Source organism: Pelodiscus sinensis, chromosome 3 (genome assembly GCF_049634645.1).
Source record: "Pelodiscus sinensis isolate JC-2024 chromosome 3, ASM4963464v1, whole genome shotgun sequence".
Taxonomy (NCBI): domain Eukaryota; kingdom Metazoa; phylum Chordata; order Testudines; family Trionychidae; genus Pelodiscus; species Pelodiscus sinensis.
The window spans coordinates 180791354-180817423 of NC_134713.1; the positions used below are offsets into that span (position 1 = coordinate 180791354).

Below are 26070 nucleotides of genomic sequence, written 5' to 3' on the forward strand. Positions count from 1 at the left end.
GGTCTGCTGTGGGGGGGCTCCCTGTTTAACTATATACAACATGAGTGTGTCGAACAAAAAAGTCCAAAAGCAAGATAAATATATGATGCAATGTGTAATCCAGAATTTAAAGCCTACCTGCTATTTTTGAAATATGTTTTGGATTACATGAACAAATTCAATGCTCTCTTTCAAAGCAAATCTCCACTCATTCATTGCATTAAACCAGAGTCAGTGAAACTTTTCAAAGTACAGGCAGTCCCCGACTTATGTCGGATCCGACTTATGTCGGATCCACAGTTACGAACGGGGCTTTTCTCACCCCGGAGGACGGGAGCGGCGGGACGCCCAGATGCGCCGCGGTCCCGCCGCTCGCGTCCTCCGGGGCGAGAAAAGCTGCTCCGCGTCTCCCTGGTGTGCTGGTTTAGTGCAATGAATGAGTGGAGATTTGCTTTGAAAGAGAGCATTGAATTTGTTCATGTAATCCAAAACATATTTCAAAAATAGCAGGTAGGCTTTAAATTCTGGATTACACATTGCATCATAAATTTCTCTTGCTTTTGGACTTTTTTGATCGACACACTCAAGTTGTATACAGGCAGTCCCCGGGTTACGTACAAGATAGGGACTGTAGGTTTGTTCTTAAGCTAAATCTGTATGTAAGTCGGAACTGGAGTCCAGATTCAGCCGCTGCTGAAACTGACCGCCAGTTCTGACTGACATACAGATTCAACTTAAGAACCCCAAGTCAGTTGCTGCTGAAACTGATCAGCCGCTGATTCCAGGAAGCCCAGGGCAGAGCAACTGTGCCTCGGGCTTCCTGTAGTCAGCGCTGGTCAGTTTCAGCAGCGGCTGACTTGGGGACGCCTGGGGCAGAGCAGCTTGGGTGCTGCTGGGTTGCTCCAGTAGCGCCGCTCCTTGGCGCTACTGGACCAACCCAGCAGCACCCCAGCTGCTCTGCCCCAGGCGTCCTGATTCAGCCGCTGCTGAAACTGACCAGCAGCGGCTGAATCAGGACGCCTCGGGCAGAGCAGCTGGGGTGCTGCCGGGTTGGTCCAGTAGTGCCCAGAGCGACGCTGCGGGACCAACCGGCAGCGCCCCAGCTGCTCTGGCCCCAGGGTCCACAACAAAAGCCTGGTCTGCTGGGGGGGGGCACACTAGCTGCGCCCCCCCCCCCCCCCAGCAGACCAGGGACACGGGGAGCAAAGCCGCAGCGGCGGGGTTCCTCGCCTCTGAGGCTTTGCTCTGGCGCGGGACCCGCCGCTGCTGCGGCTTTGCTACCGGTGCCCCTGGTCTGTTGGAGACGGTCCCCAGCAGACCAGGGGCACCAGGAGCAGCTTTTCTTGCCCTGGAGGTCGAGGTGGCGGACCACTGCCTGCGAGCTCCGGGGCGAGAAAGCCCCGTTCGTAAGTGCGGATCCGACATAAGTCGGATCCGCGTAAGTCGGAGACTGCCTGTATAGTTAAACAGGGCATCCCACAACACTAATATTCTATATACACAAGAGTGTACAGCTAACCACCTTGTATAACTTGGTTTTAACATAGATAAACATACCTTTCATTATTAAGAACATACCTAGAAACAGCTCTACTATGTCAGACCAAAACTCCATTAGCACAGTATCCTGTCTTCTGATAGTGGCCAATACCAGGTGCCCCCAAAGGAAATGAAAAGAACAGATGATCATCAAGTGATCCCTCTCTCATTTCCCATTCCTAGCTTCTGGCAAAGACTAGGGAGCTATTGATGGACCTATCCTCCATTATTTTATCTAGGTCTTTTTTGAACCCTGTTATAATCTTTTCACAACATCCTCTGGCAAGGAGTTTCATAGGTTGGCTGTGCATTATGTAAAGAAGTATTCCCTTTTGTTTTAAAGCTGCTATTATTTTAATTTGGTAACCCTTAGTTCTTCTGCAAATAGTTGTTTAATTCCCTTTTTCCATACTAGTCGGCTACGTCTACACTGGCCCCTTTTCCGGAAGGGGCATGTAAATTTCACCAGTCGTCATAGGGAAATCCGCGGGGGATTTAAATATCCCCCGCGGCATTTAAATAAAAATGTCCGCCGCTTTTTTCCGGCTTTTAAAAAAGCCGGAAAAGAGCGTCTACACTGGCCCCGATCCTCCGGAAAAGGGCACTTTTTCCGGAGGATCGGGGCCAGTCTAGACGCTCTTTTCCGGCTTTTTTAAAAGCCGGAAAAAAGCGGCGGACATTTTTATTTAAATGCCGCGGGGGATATTTAAATCCCCCGCGGATTTCCCTACGACGACTCGTGAAATTTACATGCCCCTTCCGGAAGAGGGGCCAGTGTAGACGTAGCCGTCATGTTTTTATAGACCTCTATCATATCCCCCCCGTCATCTTTTTTTCCAAGCTGAAAAGTCAGTCTAATTAATCTCTCCTTGTATAGAAGATGTTACATACCCCTAATAATTTTTTTGCCCTTTTCTGAACTTTTTCCAATGCCAAGATACCTTTTGGGAGATGAGGTGACCATCTCTGCCTGCAGTATTCAAGATGTGGGTGTACCATGAATATGTATAGCAGCAATAAAATACTGTCTTATTCTCTATCCCTTTCTTAATGATTCCTAACATTTTGGTTGCTTTTTTGACTGCTTTTTTCACTGGGTGGATGTTTTCAGAAACTTAATAACCTTATTAACAAAGATTCATAGCAAAGCAACCCATAACAGTATCACCATCCCACAAAGATTTCACATCTCTCCCCAGGTGAGGTTTCCACCCCAATCAGCTCCTGGTTCCTGAAGAACAAAGAACAAGCGGCCCCTGCACATGTGGAAAAGGAGGCTACATGGCCAGACCAGGGATCCCATGCGATAGAGGCAGTCCCTCAGGGAGAGGGAGGCACTGTGCAGTGGTGGGGCACTGGGTGGCTGATAGAAAGTAAGTGACCATGCAGGCACTGAGCATGAGCAAGTGCCTGTCCTGTCTGGGAGCCATGCTGGGCTCAGGGACTACCCAGAAACAAGAGCGCCCATGCAGGAGGGGATGTGCATGCCGCTGCCCCTTTAAGCGCAATTAGTGAGAGCTGCTGCCTGGGCGAGAGGAAGGGGTGTTGGCTCCAAGAGGGGTGAATTTATGAGGTGCCAACCCATGGGTGGGCAGTGACAGAAACCACATGCCACTAGAAGCTGGCCCCAGCCAGCAAAGCTCCAGTGCAGCCGCCTATGCGCTCTGCGCGGGGGGAGATAGGGAGGAGGCTGCTGCTGCGGCGGCGTTGCACAAGGAGCAGTGACAGTGCATGGACTCGGTCAATTCTTTCCGCAAGCTGGTATCCCCATCAAGTAGTGAAATATCCAGCAGGGCTTTTTGGGACATTTCACTACTTGATGGGGACACAGAGACAGAGTATTTAAAATCAGGACAGTGTCAGAAAATCCGGGACGTATGATCAGTGTATACATCCAGCACTCCCACTAAAACACCACAGCATGGTATCAGCATTTTTCAAAGCATTACAGGAACTTGCTCTTGTTCACCCAGGCCCTTTCCTGACTGTTCTTCCACACCTGGTTGCTGTTTGTGTCCAAATGGGATTCTCTACAGGCCCCTATGCAGGAATTTCTGTGGGGGTGTATGCTTTGTTTGTAAATGTGGGCCACAAGGGTGTGGATATGCCCCCGTGTTTCCCAAGTAAGCGGGGAAATCAGCTCCAGCCTTCCCTTGGCTAGCCAGAGCATGGGGCAGCAACCCGCTGCTGCCTTCCTCTGGCCAGCCAGAGCATGCTTCTATGGGGTACCTGCTTTTTGCACCCTTCGCACCCTCCCCCCCCCGCATAGGGGCCTGCTCTAGGGCACTGCCCCACCAACTGGCGTGACAGCGCTGGCTCAGAGCCTTTGGGAAGAAGGGCAGGGGATGGCCGAGGCACAACAGCATCTGGGCAAGGACCAGAAACACGAAAATCACCCGGGGAAGAGCCTGGGCCGGCAGGAGGCCTCCTGTTGGCCCTGACGGAAGCGGTTCGGACGTGCTGCACCTAAGCCCGGCCCACAACTCTATGCAGTGAGTGAGACACGTGGGGCAACACGGGGACCGCTCGGCCTTCCACTCCCGACCTGGTAAGGCGGCGGCGCAGGCGTGCTAGAGGAAGGAACGCGCGAGGGAGAAGAGCTCATCGATGATTGGGCGCGCGATATATCGATTGTGCGAGAGATCGACTCTTGTCGTCTGCGTGTTCGGATGAGGTCACGCCAGCGCGCGGCTTGGTGCGGCGCTGAGACCGGTGGGAGCAGGGTGAGGGACTGGCCGCTGCGGCCCCGGGGCACCCAGCAGCGCTAAGCCCGCTGGGGGGCGGGGGAGCTCGCCTGGGTTCGCTTGGGGCTGGCCCCTAATGCCCATGGGCTGCGGGGGGGGGCCGTTGCAGCGGTGGGGGCGCTGGGTGGCTGAAGGAGGCCGCTGTTGGGGAGGGTGTCGGGGGCTGCGGTTGGCTTTGTGGGGGGGGGGGGGAGGGTGATGTGAGGGCCTCGCTGTTTACACGACGAGTTTGAACACGACGGAGCGTTATTGCTGAGGGGCAGTCCAGGGATTACGGGACATCTCTTGTCCACACGCAGCTTGGTGCTTTCTCGGCGGCTCCTCCCTCCCAGGAGATGGCCCTTTGTGGGCACATGGCCGTGTGTGGCTTTAGAGGGGTAGCAGCCCTGTTAGTCGGTAACGCTGAAAACAGCGAGTAGTCCCTCGCTCCCAAATATATATGGTATCCTGAGCTTTCATGGGCAAAACCCGCTTCGTGCCCACGGAAGCTCTTGATGCTATACGTATTTTTATTAGTCTTTAAGGGCTACTTGTTTTTCATATATGGTTTTAAAACCCCCATGTGATAGAAAGGGCTTCCTTTTTGCTGTGGAGCGAGGCAGTTCTGATACCATTTTATATAGCCTGATGTTGGCAACAGGTATTTGATCTAAACTAACAAAAACTCAATCTGTTATTAAGAATTCATCCTCATAAATGGAAAGTATTTTAATAGATTGTGCTTGTTTTTCTAGGCTGTTGTGTAAGCAAGTTAGAAGATGGATATCAGACCAAACCATACTGTTTACATCAATAATATCAATGACAAAATTAAAAAAGAAGGTATGGTTAAATTAAAGTTTGTATTTTTTTATCAGCATGTTGTGAAAACTCAGTAAAAGTATGGTATTCTGTCTTCAAGAGATATAGTCTAGACCAGCGTTTTCCAAAGTGTGGTCCACGGCCCAGTACCAGTCCTTAGGAAAAATTATTGCACACAATCTTATTAATTTGTGTGACGGGTAGCAGCACTCTGCACTGCCGAGTGAGGCGGCGTGGCCCTCTTGGGAGAGACCCACCGCCGTGGTATCTGCTGGGCATGCTCCCGGGCGGTGGGGCTAGATCTGACAGGTGCTAGGACCCAGGGAGAAAGCCGGGCACACCGATGCGGAATGCCAGACGCAGCCGGGGAAGCCGGCACCGGCCAATGAAGCAGCTGAGATTGGGGCCGGAGGGGGCGGAACAATCTGCCGGGTACACCGAGTCAGAATACCCGGCACCGGATGCAGCTGAGGGAGCCGGTGCCAGTCGATTAAAGTGGCTGTGATTGGGGCCGGAGCGGTGGAACAACCTACCGGACAGGTAGGGCCAGTGACACAATTTATTTGCATATTCATCATTTGCTTAATGAATATGCAAATATGTTACCAGTCCTCCAAAAGCTTGTGAATGGGTTTACTGGTCCCCAGTAGCAAAAAGATTGGGAACCACTGGTCTAGACATAAAACGTAGGCGTGTTTGTGGTATGGCTAGCCCAATGGAATCCCAATTACAGATGTTAGCCTATAGATGTGTAAACGATTAAGTCTAGGTTTATCAGTTCATCCAAATGACTACATGCAGCACCCCCTCCCTGCATCCAATCAAAGTGCTACTATGATTCAGTCAGGTACACCTCACAAATTATAACTAAGAACAGTTAAAAAAACTACCCTATCCAGAGAGATCATCTTAGTGGGCCACAAGATTGTTGTAACTGACATGGAGGACCACTCATGCAGCCCATTTGCTAGACTAGATGCCCATTGGTGACCTAACCACTATCTGCTCTTAGCATCAACTAGTCTTGTTTGGGCCTGCTGTTGCTCAGCTTTCTGAACTCAGAAGCTTCTGGTAGTACAAGCACTAACTTCCAGTGCCGCTGCAATCCTCTCCCTCGCCTCTATCAAGGCCTTGGTCCCACTGTACATGAGGATTGGTGGCCACCATATCCAAGTCCTTGGAATATTACCACAAATTAGACACTGCAGGGAAGTCAGGAGGACTGCAGGCCAAATCTAGACTGCCAGATGCTTTTGAACAGACCCATATATCCTATTGGGTATTTTTTTAATGTCTGGAATCTGAACCTCAGCTATATCTTGACCAAGAAATTTGGACCTTGACAAAAAATAATTTCCTGCCTCAGTCTAGCCTCTTAACCACTGCATACTCACAAAATTACAGAGCCTGCTGTACCTCAGGGAACAGAATTATACACCAGCTTGTAAAATTCAACAGAGCACCATTATCATGTTTAACTCCACAGCCTTAGATCAGTTGTACTGGTGACCCCTATCATAGAGCAAGCTTCTGTGTGTGCACCTCCCTCCTTATAAATTAAAAATACTTTTAAAAATATTTAATACTATTCTAAATGCTGGAGGCATAACTGGGTTTGGGAGTGGAGATTGAGAGGTCACGACTACCAGTTTGAGATCTCTTGCCCTGGATATAATGAAAACAAGAATAAATATCAGAGAACAAATTTGAGTAATAGTAAACATATTGGAAATGGTTACTTATAAAACAAAATCATGATTTTTTTTCTAGAGATTAAGCTAAGAGTTATTCTTATCTAAAGAAACTGATGTTATCCAGGATTCTCCAGCATTTTTAGCTAAGCATACTTGACACCTGTATTTCATAGAACAAGAATGTTGTTCGTTTTCGTGCTCAGTGAAGGATGCATTGGTGTCTTTTCTGCCCCAACAATAAAGCATCCCTTTGTGTTTCTCTTCCTTTTAGTTTTTCTGAAATTTCTCACTTTCCTTCATTTGTATTCAGTAGTATTGTGGCCATCTCTGTCCCAGGAAAAACGAGGGGAGTGAATGACTGCAGAAGCACAGTCAGGAAAGTTTAACTGAAATTCTTTCCCAATGGACTATATTATTACTGAGGATCAGTCTGCATTCTGATATATTTGCTTTCCACCACCAACTCTTTGTATAACTTTTCATGAGTAGAGTACCTGAATAATTGGTTGCTAATATCTAAACCAGAGGTGGGCAATAATTTTAGAAGGAGGGCCACTTCACAAATTTTTGAAGTGGCTCTGGGCCACCCCAGAAGGTGGCAGGGTGTTCACCGGCTGGATCAACCCACTCAGAGAAAGGATACCCTTGCTTCACCTCCTTTGTATTTGGGTTTCAGGTTGATGTTGGATTTCACTTAAATTGAAAAAGTGCTCTCATACGTTAAAAAAGTTGGGAACCACTGAACTACATTGATGGGGGAAGCTCTTGTGTCTGCGTAGTAGAATCTTCATTAAAGTATTGTATGAAGACAAGCTCACGGATTTGCACAGTTAAAATAACCTGTTCCACCTTGTGTAAAATGAAGAGTTAACAGATATATCAAGTGATTGTTCAGTATGAATTAGCTTTTGCACCTTTCCAGTTATAGGGGAAAAAGAAGCAATGGGGAAGCAGGTTGCGGAGGTTTAGTGGATTGCAGATGGTTAGAATAAGACATACATCAGTGTCTCAGTTCAGCCCATGCTTTTAGTGTCTAGCAAAGCTGTGAATTTTAAGATCTCAGGCTTGTTTTTTGAAAGTGTTGGTGAAGGTTTTCTTTGAGGATGAGAACAGAGTTTTCACAAAATGTTCACCCACAGGTAATGTGGTGTTTTTGTCTTTATCATTTTCCTGTGTGGGTTTGTTCAAGAGCCTAGGGATTGTCTAGCTTCACCCACATAGTCGCTATTAAGACAATTTAATGCACCAGGGAAGGTACTGCAAATGCTGTGATAGGCGAAAGGTGTGTTGAGAGGTTGGGTGTGCTGATCATTCAAGCAGTGGTGATATGTCCATTCTGGCAGGGTCTGATGTCATGTTGAGTTGGTATGTCCTGTTTTTTGGGGACCGTCTGATAAGCTTGAAGAGTGGGGTTCAGAAAAGATTTTTTTTTCCCCAGGATGCAGTCTCAATCAGGTTTACGTTTTAGTTGTTTGATACTCTATATGGGTTCAGGTGTGGAGTGGTAGGTGACGAGTAGGGGGTCTGTGGTCAGAGGAGATTTTATTTCTGTATAGAAGGAGAGTCTTTTGGGATGTTTGGATGGCCCATTAAATTATCTGCTTTCCTGGTGGAGAGTCCTGGTTTGGTGATGGTAGTTCTGAAGGGGTTAAGGTACTTTTCTCCAATCATATTATGTGATATGTGCGCCTGACTGTGAGTAATAGATTTGTGCGTGTGTGCACACATGTGCGGAGTCGATACTGAGTCTATGAAATTAGTGGTGATCTGTGGGGTTTTCACCAAAAAAATTACCTAACCTGCTGTGTCTCATTTGTATTCAGTTCAGATTTGTGATGGGAGACCTATGGTAAATGACACAATACTCAGGTTACATGTAAACAGATGGCGAAATGTGTTCTAAAAACCTTTGCTGGTGATCATAGGCAGACTTTAAGAACATATATTTCTTGAGTGTAAACATACTTAACTCCTTATATGGTATCTGCATTTTCGCAGTGATGTTGATGACCCATGTGACACTGACTTTCATTTGAGATCTGGTGTGGCATTAAGTAAATTAGAATATATTGTCTAGGGATATTCAGGACTAGTTGATTTCTTCCCTCTTCCCCCCATGCTGCTTCTATCAGATAGAGACAGCAAAGGGAGGGGGGCAGAAAGAGGGTACTTCAGTGTGGCACTGCTGTATGTGGAGCCCAGGGTCAGCTGGGGACACCCCAGCTGACCCCGGGTTCTGGGGAAATGTCGCACAGAACCCAGTGTCAGCTGGGGAGTCCCAGCTGATCCTGGGTTCCGCTGAAACCTGTGCTGCATTTCCCCAGAACCTGGGGTCAGCTGGAGAGTCCCCAGCTGACCTCGGTCTCCACATGCGGCAGCGCTGCACAGCTGAGCCAGGGATCAGTTGTGCGGTGCTGCCCCTTTGAACGCCACTGAGGTGGCATTTCAAAGGCGCAGTGCCACACAGCTGAGCCTGGGATTAGCTGTGCAGCGCTCCTGTGTGTGGAGTCTGGGGTCAGCTGGGAGTCCCCAGCTGACCCCGGCTCTGCTGCGCTGCCGATTTGAAATGCCACACACTCTTGTGCATTTCAAAGCTGGCATGTTGCGTGCAGCCCAGAGTCAACGGACTTCCCACTGTCCCGGGCTGCACAGGGAGTTCTGCATTTCTCCTTTGAAATGTTCAAGAGCCGTACTAGGGGCTCTTGTACGTTTCAAAGGAAGAATGCAGAAGTGCCTGTTGAGTAGTCAATGGAAATTCCATCAACTACTTGATTAGTCATTTAACCATTACTTAACATCCTTAACATTGTCCAGAATCAAAATTCTTGTGAACGCTTTATACATTCTTGCCAGTTAGCATAGAGGTTCTTGAGTCACAGTGCAATATTATACAAGGCATATTACATGATGACGTGTCAGTGGGAAAATCAAACATAGCTTTTTGTTTGTCTCACACGTTTTGTAACCAATAAACCAGAAAGTTGGCATTGTGGAAATTCTCGATTATTTTCGCTACAGATGTAAAGCTGCAAATTGAATTTAGAATACATATTTTATACTTATTTCTTTCCATACCAGCATGCACAACAGAGCATTCCTTTTAAAGGAAAGCTTTCATGACGTAATTCTAGGAGAATCTTCACACAAAAAAGCAATTTATATAGCCACTTTTATCTGTTTTCTCAGTTTGTGCTTACAGATAATATCTCTGAGTACATTTTCTCCAAGCTTCTCTTGTATGACTTTTTATGTCTCCATAAGTAATATAATTTCAGATAATTTTTGGTTTACATTTTTCTTTTCAACTTAAGATAAAGATAATGCTGAGCTGATTAGGGATGTAAAAGTTTAACCGGTTACCTGGTAAGCATTAGGCTACTGTCATGTTTACCTGGTAACCAGTTAACAGGCCTGGCTACAGCAGAACCCTGTTCACTGCAGGGCAGGAGCCTTTCCCCACAGCCCTGTTGGGACCCCAACCCCAGCTGATTAAATGATATTTTAATCATTTAACCAGTTAACTGTTTTAATGGATTTTTGCATCCCTAGTGCTGATATTGTCAGTCTTCAGCCGTGACCAAACAAAATACAATTTCTGAAGTAGGGATATAAGCGACTAGTCGACTATTCGATAAGCAAAAGCTTATTGGATAGTTGACAGACTAGTCACTTCCCCCTCCCTCCCTTGCTGGCAGCAAGTGGGAAGGAAGAGAAGGCGGTGCTGGGGGGAGCTGGCTTAAAAGCTGGTTCCCCCCAGCTCTATGGGAGCGGGTAGGGATGCAGTGGTGGTGTTCCAACTTTGAAATGTACAAGAGTCCCTGCTGGGGCTCATGCACGTTTCAAAGTAGAAGCTCCTCAAGGAGCCTGGGGTCAGCGGGGGATTCCTTACTGGCCCCGGGCTGCACATGGCGTTTCAATATTTGAAATGCACAAGAGCCCCAGCAGGGACTCTTGTACATTTCAAAGAAGGAATGTGCTAGTCCCTTTTGACTAATGGAAATCCCATCGACTATTCGATTAGTTAGTTAATCTAAATATAACATCCCTATTCTGAAGTATGTATCTTAAATACAAGAGCAGTGATGCAATAGAATAATTGTTTAGCATGTGAGGATGAACACAAATTAATTAGATATGTTTAAGGCAAGATATGTTTATACTTACCTGTAAAATTGTCTTAAGTTAATGAAGAAGACTGTCACAATTCAGTAAGATGGTCTGATGAGCCAGAAAGCCTGTTCCAATTCACATCTAATTCCTGAATGAGCTTTTTAAGCAAGACAGACATGGGGAAGGAGGGGAATCTAACATGATCACCTGCCTGATTTTAATTAATAACATTATTGAAACATGAATAATTTAAAAAAATACCCAGAACAATATTATCACTATGATCCTTATATATGAGAGAATGTGGAGCTTAATTTCTAAAGGTTCTGTTTGAATTCAAGTATATATTTTTTCCTGTTTTAAACTTAGCTTCTGACTGCCAAATATTTAACAGCACACTTCTTGGAAATTGTGCTAGTGTGTGCTGGTATATTTGGATTCATTATACACTCATATACCATCTTTTGTCCAAACAAAATAAAATAGCATGTTATACATTTTTCAGAGTTACGACTTTATGTTGTTTGAGGACAAATAATTTATAGACGCACATTGAGATTTTCAACCTATATGCAATAATGGCTTTTATATACTCTCAACAGAGCTGAAGAGATCCCTGTATGCACTGTTCTCACAGTTTGGTCATGTAGTAGACATTGTGGCTTTAAAGACAATGAAAATGAGAGGACAAGCCTTTGTCATATTTAAAGAACTTGGATCATCCACCAATGCTCTGAGACAGTTACAAGGTTTTCCATTTTATGGCAAACCAATGGTAAGTTTTTATTTATTAACAGCATTAGGACAGTACGGTATTTTGCGACTGGGTATCAAATGTGTCTATTCTATATCTGGAGTGTGTCTGTTTTTTTTCATTGGTATCAAGCTTTTGATAGGTGAACGTTCATGCATATGAGAGAGCAATTAAGGATAGAAGTATTTTTATAATTACTTTACTTTGCTGCTAATTGCTGTAGGGATGTTGTTAGATGGAAAGGAATGGGAATTGTTCTACATGATTGCATAGAAAAGAGGAAGTTATCACATGGACCATCTCTCTACTAAAATGCAGATGAGGCCTCATTTCTCTTGTACCTTTTCAATGTCCTGTGTCCTCAGTGGTGATTTTACCTCCCTTTTATTGCCTCTACTGCTAATTTCCTGCCTCAAGGGCTTCCTCATCTTAATTACTAGCAGTAAAAAAAGTAATGTCATCCTGACCTTCTTCCAATTGCTCTAATCCATGTCTGGGGATATGAATTTGAATTGACTGCAACATAGTTGTTTTCAAATGGAATTGCCCTATATTCCACACTATTCCTCTATTTCATCCTTTTTGTATTCTTAAAGTTCCACTGTGACTAGTTTATAATAAGCCTCTTTGGATACTCTTTTTAAGTGTTTTTATTTTAAAAACAAATCCTTCTCAGTGGAGTCATTTAACCATCATAGATCAAGCTCTTCTACTTTTTCAATGTTTTAAACAAAAGACGCTCTTGTAGTAAGTGTACAGAATTAATTGATGAATTGAGTATATTCTGTGGTAGTGTAATTACTGTAAAGCTTTTAATGTAAGGAATTCTAGTATTCTGCTAGATATTTGGGGCCTAAATGAAGTTAGTGCAAGCTGTTTAGCATAGTGAAATATAAAATATTCTGCTTTCTTGTTTATAAAGCGTATTCAGTATGCAAAAACAGATTCTGATGTGATCTCCAAGATGCGTGGTACATTTGCTGATAAGGAAAAGAGGAAAGAAAAGAAAAAGGCTAAATCCCTGGAACAGTCAGCTAATGCAGCAAATAAAAAACTTGGTCTGGTAAGTGGATTCTGTAAACCAAAACAAGATTCCTGACTTCTAAAAGAAGGTTGAAGGGTTGGCTGTTCCTGCATCAAACAAATTTCTTTAATATGATAGTTACCTCTAGTTTTAATAGAAGAATTGGAGGGGGAGAATTTTATTTTAGGGGGATGTATGTAAGAAAAGAAACACATTCGTAAGCTGTGCCAAATTTGCCTCCATGTAAAACTCACATCATTAAAGTTGCAGCTGAATTGCAAGGAATCTTGAGTGCAAAGGTTCCTCAGCAGTCTGGTTTTTTTAAAAAAATTCAATTTAGTTACTAAAATATGACAAACGTATGGAATCTGTTTATTTTGCCCATTCACGTAGTGGATGAAGTCTCAATGTGTGTTTGTCTGTCCTTTTTTCAGCAAAAAGGTGGTTTTTTTTTTTACATTTTTTTTCCATCATATCAAAATGTTCTGGTATTCATTTAAAAGTTTTCTCAGTTTGAACCCTTTTCAGAAACCATCATGAACTCCCTCTGATTTGGTGAATATCCACTGGTTAGTCTCTATAAATCCTAAAAAGAATCTTAAATTGCAAATATTTCATAAAAATATTAAAATTATCCAATTAATCAATCTTTTAAACAATTTAAGAGTAACAATTCATAATTTTCACTTTTTTTGGTGTGTTACCTAGACATTTTGTGGGAACACAAACTCTTGAGAGTCCTCTGACAGCTCTTTGAGTGCTTGCTCATATCTATTCCTTGTTAGATATGCACGCAGTTGCTACTGTTTTGTTCCCTTAGTGGTATTCATTGGCCATCTCTAGCACCCTCTGTCACTGCCCACTCATGCACCTGTTTAAGGGGCGTGTCCATACTAACCCTTTCAGTTCTTTCTTACCACCTTTGGTGGTTGCTGGAACATTTTCTCTTGCCTCAGTAAAATGCTCATGTAGTGGTACTGTTCCCTCTTTTCTTTGCAAGTTTAGTTACCATCAATTTATTGCTTTTTAAAGTGGTTTATAAAATTAGGCCCCACAGCTGTTTAGAGGGTTGGCATCGGTGCAGAATGCTCCTCCAACAATGTTTCTCAGCACCATTTCTTTTCACTGCTGGAATAAGCATAAGAAACAGCAATTCGAGAAGGGATGCTCCTTGGAGTTGAGGATGGACGATTGCAGGGAGTGAAGCAAGGTGACCTGCCATCAGGCCATCCCTCTATCTTTGCTCTGCAAGCAGCACCATCAACTCTGCCCTGCTCACAGGTTTCTTTGAGTGCAATGCAGGATGGGGAACATTGTGATGTTGTCCACCCCAGAGACCATTCCAGCAGCTAGGAACCTGATGAGTCTCACGGCACCGCAGACTCTACTGGGGCAAGTTCCAACATCAGGAAGATGATCTCACAGAAGGGAGAATGTTGCTCTGGGTACCTAACTGGCAATGGGTTCTCTGGCATTGACCATGGGGAAACTAAGCCTGCTGTTTGGTGAAGACTCACCCTCTCTGGAAGCAAGCCGTACCACCCTCTAGAGTCTCCCCAAGCTGACTCATCGGAGTTGTGAACCCAGCCAAGGAACTGTTACCAGTGTCTGATCCATGTCCTGTTGGATCTCAGTGTGGATGCCATCTGTAGCTGTTTGTTTGACCTGGAGATCAGTGGTGTATGCAGGTCCAGTAGAATCTGGGTTTTCCCAAGGTACAGGAACCACCTTTCAGCTATTTTTACTCAATAGCATCTGAGAGAAGGACCACTCCACTGCACTGTCTGGCTGGCACCCGATGAGCTGATGTTGAGGACTTAGGGCTGTGTGATGTGGTAAGTACCGAAGAAAAAGAGGAGGAAGACCAAAGGACTTAAAGAAGTGGGATATCTTTCTAGAAAGATATATTCTGTAGGTGGGTTACAGCTCCATATCTTGAAGCAGCACGCCTTGTTTGAGAGGTATGATTATAACATCTGGGACAGTAGGTTAGAACTCGAGGAGTTGCTGTCCTGGGAGTCCAGACAAGAGTTACCTGCTCTGGTGGGTGAAGGGAAGACTGTAGCCTGGGCCTCTTTCCAGGCTGCCCTAGACACAACTGACATGGAAGCCAAAAATGACATCAGTGTGGAGGTGCACTGGAGGTTTAGCATTCCACTCAAGACCTGTTTAAAGGAATTTCCCTCTTCTCTGACCAGACAGATGAAAAACTGAGGAAAAACAGAAAATACGCAAGGGGAGACAAAAGGGAACAAAAGCAGAAAGTGTGATTAACTTTTTTCAGAGATTACTGATTATTTTTACTTAGGTCCATGCAGTTACAGGTGGGAATGAATTGGCTCCCTAAGATAGTGTATCCCATAAGAGGCGGTCTACAGTAGAGAAGTTTACTAACATCTGTATAATAGAAAATACCAAAATTAAGAGTACATGGTAAATTTGTGATTGGCGGTGTAGAGCTATTGCTGTCTTGATTTCAAAATGATGGCAAAGCTTTTTAAAGCACTTGTATACTTATTTTGAATTTATGCTGAAGGAGTCTATGGAATCCACTTTATCTGTACCTCAGTCAGAAAGACTGTAGTGCTGCCTTTGACAGAGCTGTTTAGAAAGCTTTCTAAAAAAATGCCCCTTTCCTTGTCTTTGGAATCCACATTTTTCAGGAGGCAAATAGAATGCAATAATTCACTGTATTTCCTGGTTCACACTTAGAATTAATTGTGACTTAATGGCTGTGTCTTCTCCAGCAGTTTGGTAGGGGGGGGTTAAAACCCATGTTTTCCACGAAAACTATGAATGGGCCATTAACGACAGTTTAGGGAAACAGTGCCTTAAAACTGAAGATGCTTTCTGACTCCTAGAAAACCAGCCTAGTGTGGATATATGCTTTGATTGAAAATTATCCAAAACATTTCATTACTGATTTTTGGTAAAATGTGTTTCTAACTGTTTAATCTCCCAGGGCACAACACAGAATTCTTTGAATGTCCAAGGGACTTCATCACAGAATCCACAGGTAAGTCTTACTCGTTTTGTTTATTCCTGCCATTACTTTCTCTGTTAGAGTATTAGCAGGAAGAGAGAGCATTAAACCAGGGATGGGGGACCTAGGGCTGAGAGCCAGATGTAGCCCCTGGGTTGCCTGGATCTGGCCCCTGAGGCTTAGGGTCTCCCCCAGCATTGGGGAGCCTGCAGTGGCCCTCCAGCCCCCTGCTGCCTTCCCATAGCTCCTGGCCCCTGACTGATTTTTTTTGTGGGTCGGCGGCCCCCAACCTAAAAAAGGTTTCCCACCCCTGCATTAAACACCATTTAATATTGATGTTGTATGGTAAAACTCCAGTATTTAAAAAGCATATTTGACTAGTTTCACATTTTTTAAACTTGACTTTCATGGGGAATTTCTGCAGTATGTAGAACTAGGGGTTTTTTTTTTGTACATGCTCTGAATTTTGTAATCCGTTTCCTCTCTCAAAAACAGGCCATACTTTTAATGTAGAACTGCAGTGGGAGTAGCTCCTGGGACCTGGTGTAAGCTGGGACTGAGTGCTTGCAGTGCTAACCTTTATCTATTAATAATGTAGCTGACGAAATTTTTGTTGAGTACACGATTAATGAATTACATGCTTCTTAACATTCCTAACTAGCACACAGATGCCTGAAGTAATCTAATGGTGATCAGGCAGCTGAGAATAGCTGGCACAGCACATGTTCTGGACCTGCTGTCTTTGTGGGAATTGTCACTTCTTTGTTGTTGAGGCATTTTAAATGTATCTCTTCATGAGAAATTTGGCCAGAAAATGGTAACTGACAATGCTGAATGTTCAGGACCTCATACAGCTTTCTCCCTTCAAAGTGGATGACTTTGTAACTAGTTGTAACACCTGGCTTATTCTTCTCTTCTGATGGGTGTTACTTAAACAAAAGCCAAGTAAAGCAGCAATACTTTGAGCCCAGCATGGATTCAGAAATGGGGGTCTGCATCCACCAGGTTCAACTCTTCATTCCATCTGCTAACTAGATTTTTACCTTCATCTGCATCCTCACCCACAGCAGCAAGCTACCTGGAGGGGATGGCAGCGGGAGCACAGATGAGTGTGTGTGTGTGGGGGGGGGGGGGGCGCTTACAGCCAAGAGGCAGCAGGAAATCAGGGATGGGGGGGGTAAGGGGCAGCACTGGGGCAGGGTCTCATGAGGTGGAAGAGGGGAATGGATGTTGTATTGTATGCTGCTGCCGCTGTGGCTTGTGAGCGACAGCACTTAATGGCAGTAACGGCAGCAGCAGCAGCAGCTTCTGTTGGATCATGTGGGGGCGTCGAGTAGTACAGATTTGGGGCCCTGCCCACTCCAATCCCCATAGCAGGAGAGAGGCTCTATTGCCCAGAAACTGCTGGACTGAGCTTTAGTAGGGACACTGCTACTGCCTGAAGGGCCTAAGCTGCTGGGTGGTATGCAGTGTAGAGAAGTGATGCTGGATAGCCCTGACTCTGACATGTAACCCAGCCTAGCTACTTTGGATGCTAACCCCCAGTCCCGAGTTAGCTGTGCCCCCTGGGCTGCCACAGTTGAACACTGCAGATCAGGCACCAGCAGGGTTAGCACCAAACCACTGGCCTTGCCGGAAGTTCTGGGGACATTCCAGTACCCCAGGAATAGGGTTGGTGCCCACAAAGGCTAGGAAAGCTAGGAGCAGGTGTCTCGCCCATGCCCAGGCCACTGCCCCTTCCTGCCCGCTTCCTCCACAACTCCAGTTCCGCAGAGCCAGGCCCTCCCGGCTCTGAACAGGGTGGCTTGCTGCTTTGCCACTGCCACCCTCCTCTCCTGGAAATCGGCAGCACCAGAACAGCTCTGTGGAGCAGGCAGTGTGTCACCCCAGGCTGGATCCAGACTCAGGGTTTGCACTGGGCCCTTTGTGCAGAGAGAGGTATTTGAAGTGAGTGAGAGAGATCCTATTCTGCTCCCTCCCTGCCAGCAGATGGGCAGGTGTGGGGAGAGCTCTGTGCGGTTATTGGTATCTGTTCCACTCTATGCTGGTATGAAGTGGATTTCCACAGATGTGCTGGGCTCTAGAGATAACAATGCTGATCCCTGCCTTTTTGACACTTCCCTGTTTTTTTTGAAAAGGTACTCAACTGCCATATGCAAAATGTTAGCAAACGTGTCTCTAACACTGTATATTCAGTGGGCCTCTGTGAAGGAAGTATTACATATGCTACAGATCTTTAAATAGAATGATTACTCTCTTGACTTTACTACTACACAGTGTTGTGAGTTGCTAATGGACATGACAATTTACGTGATCCGCTCTTTTTTTTTAGGTTTGCATTTTAAAATTAGCAATTCCAAATGCTTATAGGGAATGTGAAATACCTGTGTCCCCCAACATACTATGCATCTTACTATAATACTAATAATATACTAACACTGGGTATGTCTACACATTACCCTCCTAGTTCGAACTAGGAGGGTTATGTAGACATACCGCACTTGCAAATGAAGCCCGGGATTTGAATTTCCCGGGCTTCATTTGCATAAGCGGGGAGCCGCCATTTTTAAATCCCCGCTAGTTCGAACCCCATGCAGCGCGGCTACACGGGGCTCGAACTAGGTAGTTCGGACTAGGTTCCTACTCCGAACTACCGTTACTCCTAGTGAAACGAGGTGTACCGGTAGTTCGGAATAGGCACCCTAGTCCGAACTACCTAGTTCGAGCCCCGTGTAGCCGCGCTGCACGGGGTTTGAACCAGCGGGGATTTAAAAATGGCGGCTCCCCGCTTATGCAAATGAAGCCCGGGAAATTCAAATCCCGGGCTTCATTTGCAAGTGCGGTATGCCTACATTACCCCGCTAGTTCGAACTAGCGGAGTAGTGTAGACATACCCACTGATAGCAGAGCAAATGGGCCAATTAAAAAAGTTATTAAAGGGATTGTGAAAGATACAATCTACTCAATAAGTGCCTGAAGTCTATACTGCTCTTGTGAGGAACAATAACATTATTTTGTTGTTAACTTACTTTTATTAGTTTCAGTGGAAGTATAAGGAAAGTAGATGAGCGCTACTTCTATTTTGCGTGACCTACTGAATTCTGTTCTTCCATTTTTATAGGTGCCTGATAATCCACCAAACTATATACTCTTCCTTAATAATTTGCCAGAAGAGACAAATGAGATGATGCTGTCTATGCTATTTAATCAGTAAGTTGTGTATATAAAAATGTTTCCCATTTCACACCCTATTATATGCGCACACAAATTTTCCTCAGCCCTGACATGTAGGGGATACTTCAAAATAGAAGATTTCAGTCACAAGTTCATTTAATCCTTGATGTTAATGTAAAGATATAGCCATGTAAATTGTGGTGAATCTTTAGTTCAGGGGTAGGCAGTAATTTTTAATGGGGGCACTCCAAGATTTTGGCAAGTGATCAAGGGCCACATTTCTACTGAGAGTGCTTGGGATCTGGGGCAAGTTGGGTGCAGAAGGGAGCTTGGGGTAGGAGACTGGGGGTGTGGAGTCTGAGAGGGAGTTTGGTTGAAGGAGGGGGTTGTGATCTGAGGCAGAGGCCAGGAGAGAGCATGGGTGCAGGAGAGGATTCTGGCCTGAGGGAGTGCAGAGTCTGGAAAGGAGTTGTGACCTGGGTGAAGGGGGTGTAGAGGGTTTGAGTGATGACTTGGGGCAGGAGAATGGGGTACAGGGTCAGAGACGGGGTTTAGGTGCCAGAGAGCATTTTGGCTTGGGGGAAGGGTGTAGAAGAGGGTGCAGGGTCTGGGAGGGAGTTGTGACCTGGGGAGAAAGGGGTACGGAGCGTTTGGATGGTGGCCTGGGGCAGATAGTTGAGGGTGGAGGTGCTAGAGGCAGACTCTGGCTGGGAGGTGCTTACCTAGGCAGCTCCCAGTCAGCAGCCCTGCATGAACCTGAAAGCTGCAATCGCAAGCTTCTCCACTTGGCTCCGCTCTGGTCAGAGTGAAGGAGGGAGGAGGCGTCATTGACTGTTCCTGTCACTAGTAAAATATCTCATCTGCTATTGGTCAGAAACTGGCCAATGGGAGTTGAGAGATTTTTCTGAGGGGTGGGGCAGAGCACAAAGCTTCCCTCCTCACTCCCAGAATAGAGCAGCCACATTTAAAGCAGCTGCCACTGCGCTGTGCTTACTGGTCCCAGCAAGGCATCCATAGGCTGGATTCAGTGGGTTGACAGGCTGGATCCGGTCCGCTGGCAGCCTCTTGTCCACCTCTGCTTTAGTTCCTAATGGACAGGAATCCACATTAAAGACACAAGGTGGGTGATATACCTTTCATTGGACCAGCTTTCTTTAGTAAGAGAGACGTTTCAGGTCCGACCTGAAGAACTTTTCTGAGTAAGCTCAAAAGCTTGTCTCTTGTGGACTGGCCCAGGTCCTTTCCTGCAACTCTCATTGGCTGGGAATAGTGAACCACAGCCAATGGGAGTTGCGAGTGGCCATACCAGTGGATATGCAAATAAACATGCAGGCAGTGTCTGGTGGCCTGCCAGTGACTAACTCTGATGAACCATGTCCAGGTCACTTACTGCCCACCCTGATCTAATTTCTCAAACATAATGGAGCAATGACTATTTAGCCTCATGCTGCTGCAGATATGACAACTGCAGTGTGGAGAATGCCTTGCAGTGATTGTCTCTGCAACTTCATTCACTAGTCAAGTAGCTCCTCATTTCCTCATAGATGACAACTACTGTGCTACTTGTAAATGTGTTAGCAGTGCCTGAATGTTATAGTACTTATAATGTTATGATAAGGCTTAACAGCTGCTTGAAGATTTACCGTCTGACATAATCAGTGTCCTCTCATCTGATTGACTTCAATTTGTTTTAAAGGTTTCCTGGCTTCAAAGAAGTACGTTTAGTTCCTGGGAGACACGACATTGCTTTTGTGGAGTTTGAAAATGAAGGACAGGCAGGAGCTGCTCGTGATGCTCTCCAAGGGTTCAAAATTACTCCATCCCATGCAATGAAAATCACTTATGCTAAGAAATAACATGGATATTCTCTTAAAAGGACTATTTGTATAGCATGCCACCTTTGTGGACAGCTAAACATCTTTTTATTTTTGAAGAAGAGTAAGGAGACATTTGTGTAAAACTGTAAGAGTTACTCAGATAGGACAACTGTAGGATTTCCACATCTGGTGACTGGTAATTTGCTGTGCTGAAATCCTAACTTTGTAAAATAAATGTTTTTATTTTGTTCAAGCTATGATTTTACATCAGTCTGTTTTATTGGACTAACTGCTTCATAATGATCTTTGACCATCTCAGAAGAGATTGTTTAAAAAAAAAAATTACTTCAGAAGAATAGTGGAGGTAGGAATACCAATATATTCAGATTAGTGCTATATTCAGTTCGATTGAAAAACAAATCTATTTCTTTGACAAGGAAGTCAGCCTTTTGTAGCCAAAGAAAGCAATGGGGAATGGTAATTCTCTGGTCTCTCATAGCAGGTAGAGAACAGGAAGCAAAGGATAGAATACTAGGACTGGAAGGGACCTCGAGAGGCAGGACCAAATACTGTCTAGACCATCTCTGATAGACATTTATCTAACCTACTCTTAAATATCGCCAGAGATGGGGATTCCACAACCTCCTTGGGCAATTTATTCCACTGTTTGACTACCCTGACAGTTAGGAACTTTTTCCTAATGTCCAACCTAAACCTCCCTTGCTGCAGTTTAAGCCCATTGCTTCTTGTTCTATCCTCAGAGGCCAGGAAGAACAAGTTTTCTCCCTCCTCCTTATGACACCCTTTTAGATACCAGAAAACGGCTATCATTCCCCCCTCAATCTTCTCTTTTCTAAACTAAACAAACCCAATTCTTTCAGCCTTCCTTCATAGGTCATGTTCTCTAGACCTTTAATCATTCTCGTTGCTCTTCTCTGGACCCTCTCCAATTTCTCCACATCTTTCTTGAAATGCGGTGCCCGGAACTGGACACAATACTCCAACTGAGGCCTAATCAGTGCAGAGTAGAGCGGAAGAATGACTTCTCGTGTTTTGCTCACAACACGCCCGTTAATGCATCCCAGAATCATGTTTACTTTTTTTGCAACAGCATCACACTGCTGACTCATATCCAGCTTGTGGTCCACTATAACCCCTAGATCCTTTTCTGCCGTACTCATTCCTAGACAGTCGCTTCCCATTCTGTATGTGTGAAACTGATTGTTCCTTCCTAAGTGGAGCACTTTACATTTGTCTTTATTAAACTTCTTCCTGTTTACCTCAGACCATTTCTCCAATTTGTCCAGATCGTTTTGAATTATGACCCTATCCTCCAGAGCAGTCGCAACCCCTCCCAGCTTGGTATCATCTGCAAACTTAATAAGCGTACTTTCTATGCCAATATCTAAATTGTAGATGAAGATATTGAACAGAGCCGGTCCCAAAACAGACCCCTGCGGAACCCCACTTGTTATGCCTTTCCAGCAGGATTGTGAACCATTAGTAACTACTCTGAGTACGGTTATCCAGCCAGTGATGCACCCACCTTATAGTAGCCCCATCTAAGTTGTATTTGCCTAGTTTATTGATAAGAATACCATGCAAGACCATATCAAACACCTTACTAAAGTCTAGGTATACCACATCCACTGCTTCTCCCTTATCCACAAGACTCGTTATCCTATCAAAGAAAGCTATCAGATTGGTTTGACATGATTTATTCTTTACAAATTCATGCTGGCTGTTCCCTATCACCTTGCTACCTTCCAAGTGTTTACAGATGATTTCCTTAATTACTTGCTCCATTATCTTCCCTGGTACAGAAGTTAAACTAACTGGTCTGTAGTTTCCTGGGTTGTTCTTATTTCCCTTTTTATAAATGGGCACTATATTTGCCCTTTTCCAGTCTTCTGGAATCTCTTCTGTCTCCCATGATTTTCAAAAGATGCTAGCTAGAGGATACCACTGGTGGCTTTATTTCCTAGATCTGTGATGTGTAGAAAAGGGATTTGTGGATTATAGGGGATAAAAACTGGGCATTTGGATCTCTTGCTCACTCTCCCATTCTTCTGTCTGGTCCTTGTCTGTTTCTAAAGATCCTGGAGTTTTTAAGGGAACATTATGTTGCCCTAAAAAGCTGCTGCAGGATAATCTTGATTGGGTGCAGCCTCATCTCTTGTTAGGTAGGATTTTATTTCAAATGATGGTGACTAAAATGGAAACTTGAATTCAGGTTTTAATTAATACATGACATTTACACACCATCACAGTAAGGTCCTAAATGAACTGAACATTAAAGTGATTTGTCAGAAATGTTGTGACTCTTGGGTAAGTCATAGCTTTTTTTGCCTCTGTAAATTGAAGATAATACACTTCCATACCTCAGAGGAATGTTGTCAGGGTAAATATATTAAAGACTGATGATTAGATAGTATCAAGGGGGATATAGCGATCATTTTTCTAGGGCAACTGAATACAGAAATCCAGTTAAAATACACATTTATGTTCTGGATAAAACCTGCAGTAGAACTAATAGGAATTGTACTGCAGGCGGACATCTTTGAGCGCACGGCCGAGTCCCTGGCGGAGTGCAGACGCCCACCTTGGACCTTAGAACATGTCTGGAGTAAGTGAAAGAGCTCATTCAGGGCTGGAAAGCACAGCTCGCACTCGGGCAGGAACCCATACCTGCCCCTGCTACCAGGAGCTGCACCAACTCCTGGGGGATGGGGAAATATCTTTCCCGCCCATTGTGGTGGACTCTGGTCTCGAGACCCCCTTTGTTGCCCGGCCAGAGGTCACGGTGGAGGATGACCAGAGACAGCAGGAGGAGGAGGCAGATGAGATGGACACCATCACCCTGACCCTGGAGCTGGTTCCTGTCAGCCAGGCTGTCTCCCAGGCCTTTTCTGATGCTGGGGCGGGATCTTCAGGTGGGTGCTTTCAGTTTGTCACACACACAGGGTGGGGGAGGTGGGTGCAGAGGGTGGGGTGTGAGCATTGCTCGGGCTGGACATTGTGCTGCATGTGAAAACCATGTGCAGCGTTAGTGTGCGCCACATGGATTGCAGGCAGCCCTTGAGCACAGGTGGGATCGTGCTGCCAGGCTCAGGGAAGGCCAGACACACTTCTGGCCCAGGGGGAGCCCCTTCTCAGCACCTGCCACGGCTGGAAGCAGGCTAGCCTCAAAGGTGCGAGTGCTGCCTACAGTACATGGGCATGTCCGCACATGCGAGGCACCACCGACTCCTGCGGACAGCGCTGCAAGTCGCTGGTGTGTGTGGACCCAGCCAGGTCTGCTCCTGGCTCCTCTGTTGCCCATGGGATCTCACTGTGGCCAGATGCTTTACTTGCCAGCTTGTTTGTGGGCCGGGGGTGGAAGTGGGCAGCACGGTCCCTTGGGCATCTCGGGGTGCCTGTGAGGCCTTGTTCCTAGGACATCCCTCTCCTCTGCTCTGAGGACTGTTGCTCACTGCTCACAGAGGTGGGCACAGCACAGTTCCAACTGAGGGGCGAACCACACCACCCACACTAGCCTCCAGAGCCCAGGGTACCCGAAAGCGCACCAGGGTCCAGGAAGATCTCATGCGCCAGCATCTCAGCATCCTGTGCAATATGCAGCAGACCCTGGCATAGAGATACGGGAGCAGGCCCAGTGGCAGAATCGTGCTTGGGACCAGCTCAAGCAGCAGTGTGATAGCATGTGTGCCATCAGGAGGGAAATGATGGCACACCCGCCTGCTGTCGCTGCTGCTGCCTACCACCTTCCTGCCATCCCTGCCCCCTCTCCAGACCCCCACCTCCCTGTGTTCCCCTGACCCACCCCACCCCAAGTCTGATAAGGTCCCTGTACGTGAGGTGGCACATCCAGCCACCCCCACGCCACTCCGAGTCCCTTCCCCAGCTGTTGTTACTGAAAGATCAGTAGAGACTTTTTGTTCAAAATCGAACAGGTGTCTTTATTCTGAAGGAAAGGTTGAAGGGGAGGGATTGTGGTGGGGAAAGGATAGGGCAGCAATCCAGAGGCCCCTGGGTGGAGGCTCTGGGGAGAATTACTGGGGGTCCTTCAGAGAACCTCTCCCTCAGGGCCTCCCAGAAGTGCACCCCAGCCTGATGAGCTTGGCAGATGGCAGCTGTCCGGGTCTACTCGAAGGGTTGCCCCGTGCGGCCTGCATCTGCCCCCCCGCCCTGCGAGGAAGGCCTCCCCCTTTCCACAATGTTGTGGAGGACACAACATGCTGACATCACTTTGGGGATGTTGAGCTTCCCCCACGTTGAGGCAGGTCAGGAGGCACCTGAAACGTGACTTGAGGCAGCCGAAGGTGCACTTGACCTGAATCCTGGCCCGGTTCAGCTGGGCATTAAATTGGCCCCTGCTGGGGTCTGGGTGGTCAGTGTACTGATTCATTAACCGTGGCATCAGGGGGTAGGCTGCATCCCCCACGATGCACAGTGGCATGTGCACATCCCCAATGGCAAATTCACAGCGGGGGAAAAATGTGCCTGCCTCCAGCTTCCTGTATAGGCTGGAGTACTGAAAGACATGGGCATCATGTGCCCTACTGGACCACCCAACAAAAATGTCCGTGAAGTGTCCACGGTGGTCTACCAGGGCTTGCAGCACCATGGAGAAGTAGTCCTTCCTATTAATATACTGGGCCGCTCTATGATGAGCTGCACGGATCGGTAGGTGGGTCCCGATGATTGCTCTAGAGCAGTTCAGGAACCCCAGGGCAGCAAATCCGGCCACGATCGGGTCCAGGTCTTCCAGGCGGATGACCCTCTGCAGCAGGATTGAATTTATGGCCCTCACAACCTGCAGAAGGAGACAGACAAAACAGAGAATGAGAGAGGGAGTGCCTCAGCCCTTGAGAGGTGCCCATCCTCCTATCCCCTTGCCCCCAAACACCCCGGGAGCCACCCCCTATGAGCCTGCCCCCCCCCCCCCCAGTAGCAGGGCTGTGTGCAGGTGGGATGGCACAACCCCCCAGGGATGGGGCTTCCCCCCCCACTCCTCTCAACTCCCCTTTCCCGAGGGTCCCCCTTTTCCAGGACTCCTCGCCCCTGCAGAGCTTCCCCATGCTGAACTGGTTGCCACTGACTGGTAGATGTTGGGGGTGGTGAGCTTCCAGATGGTGATTGCGACCCACTTCTCCAGGAGGATGGCGGGCCGCAGGTGCGTGTCGTGTCGTCGGAGGGCGGGGGTGAGCCAGGCACACAGCTCCAAAAAGGTGGCCTTCCACATGCAGAAGTTTTGGAGGCACTGCTGGTCGTCCCACCGCTTCATAATCAGCTGGTCCCACTAGTCAGAACTGGTGTCCAGCCTCCAGAAACGCCTCTCCACAGTGGGTTGCAGTTGCAAGAGTGGCGCTCCCACACCAGGAAAAGGGTCCCCAGAATGATCTTGGGGTCAAGCTCGATCAGGACCAGGAAGGCAGCTGGCACAAAGAA

The 26070-nt window shown here is 46.4% G+C and overlaps 1 protein-coding gene across 2 annotated transcripts; it reads left to right on the forward strand.

The window, feature by feature from the left end:
* The first annotated feature begins 4098 nt into the window (after nucleotides 1–4098).
* Nucleotides 4099–20876, forward strand: SNRPB2 (small nuclear ribonucleoprotein polypeptide B2). 2 transcript variants are annotated; one of them, XM_006122169.4, is made up of 7 exons: nucleotides 4099–4241; nucleotides 4997–5084; nucleotides 11470–11642; nucleotides 12544–12684; nucleotides 15608–15661; nucleotides 18750–18838; nucleotides 20499–20876. In XM_006122169.4, exons 2-7 carry the CDS (start codon nucleotides 5021–5023, stop codon nucleotides 20656–20658), a joined length of 681 nt encoding a protein of 226 aa, XP_006122231.1. In that variant the 5' UTR covers nucleotides 4099–4241; nucleotides 4997–5020; the 3' UTR covers nucleotides 20659–20876. The 2 variants fall into 2 exon arrangements, with proteins under 2 accessions (XP_006122231.1, XP_006122232.1); XM_006122170.4 differs by lacking the exon at nucleotides 4099–4241 and adding an exon at nucleotides 4477–4902.
* Nucleotides 20877–26070: the final 5194 nt, after the last annotated feature.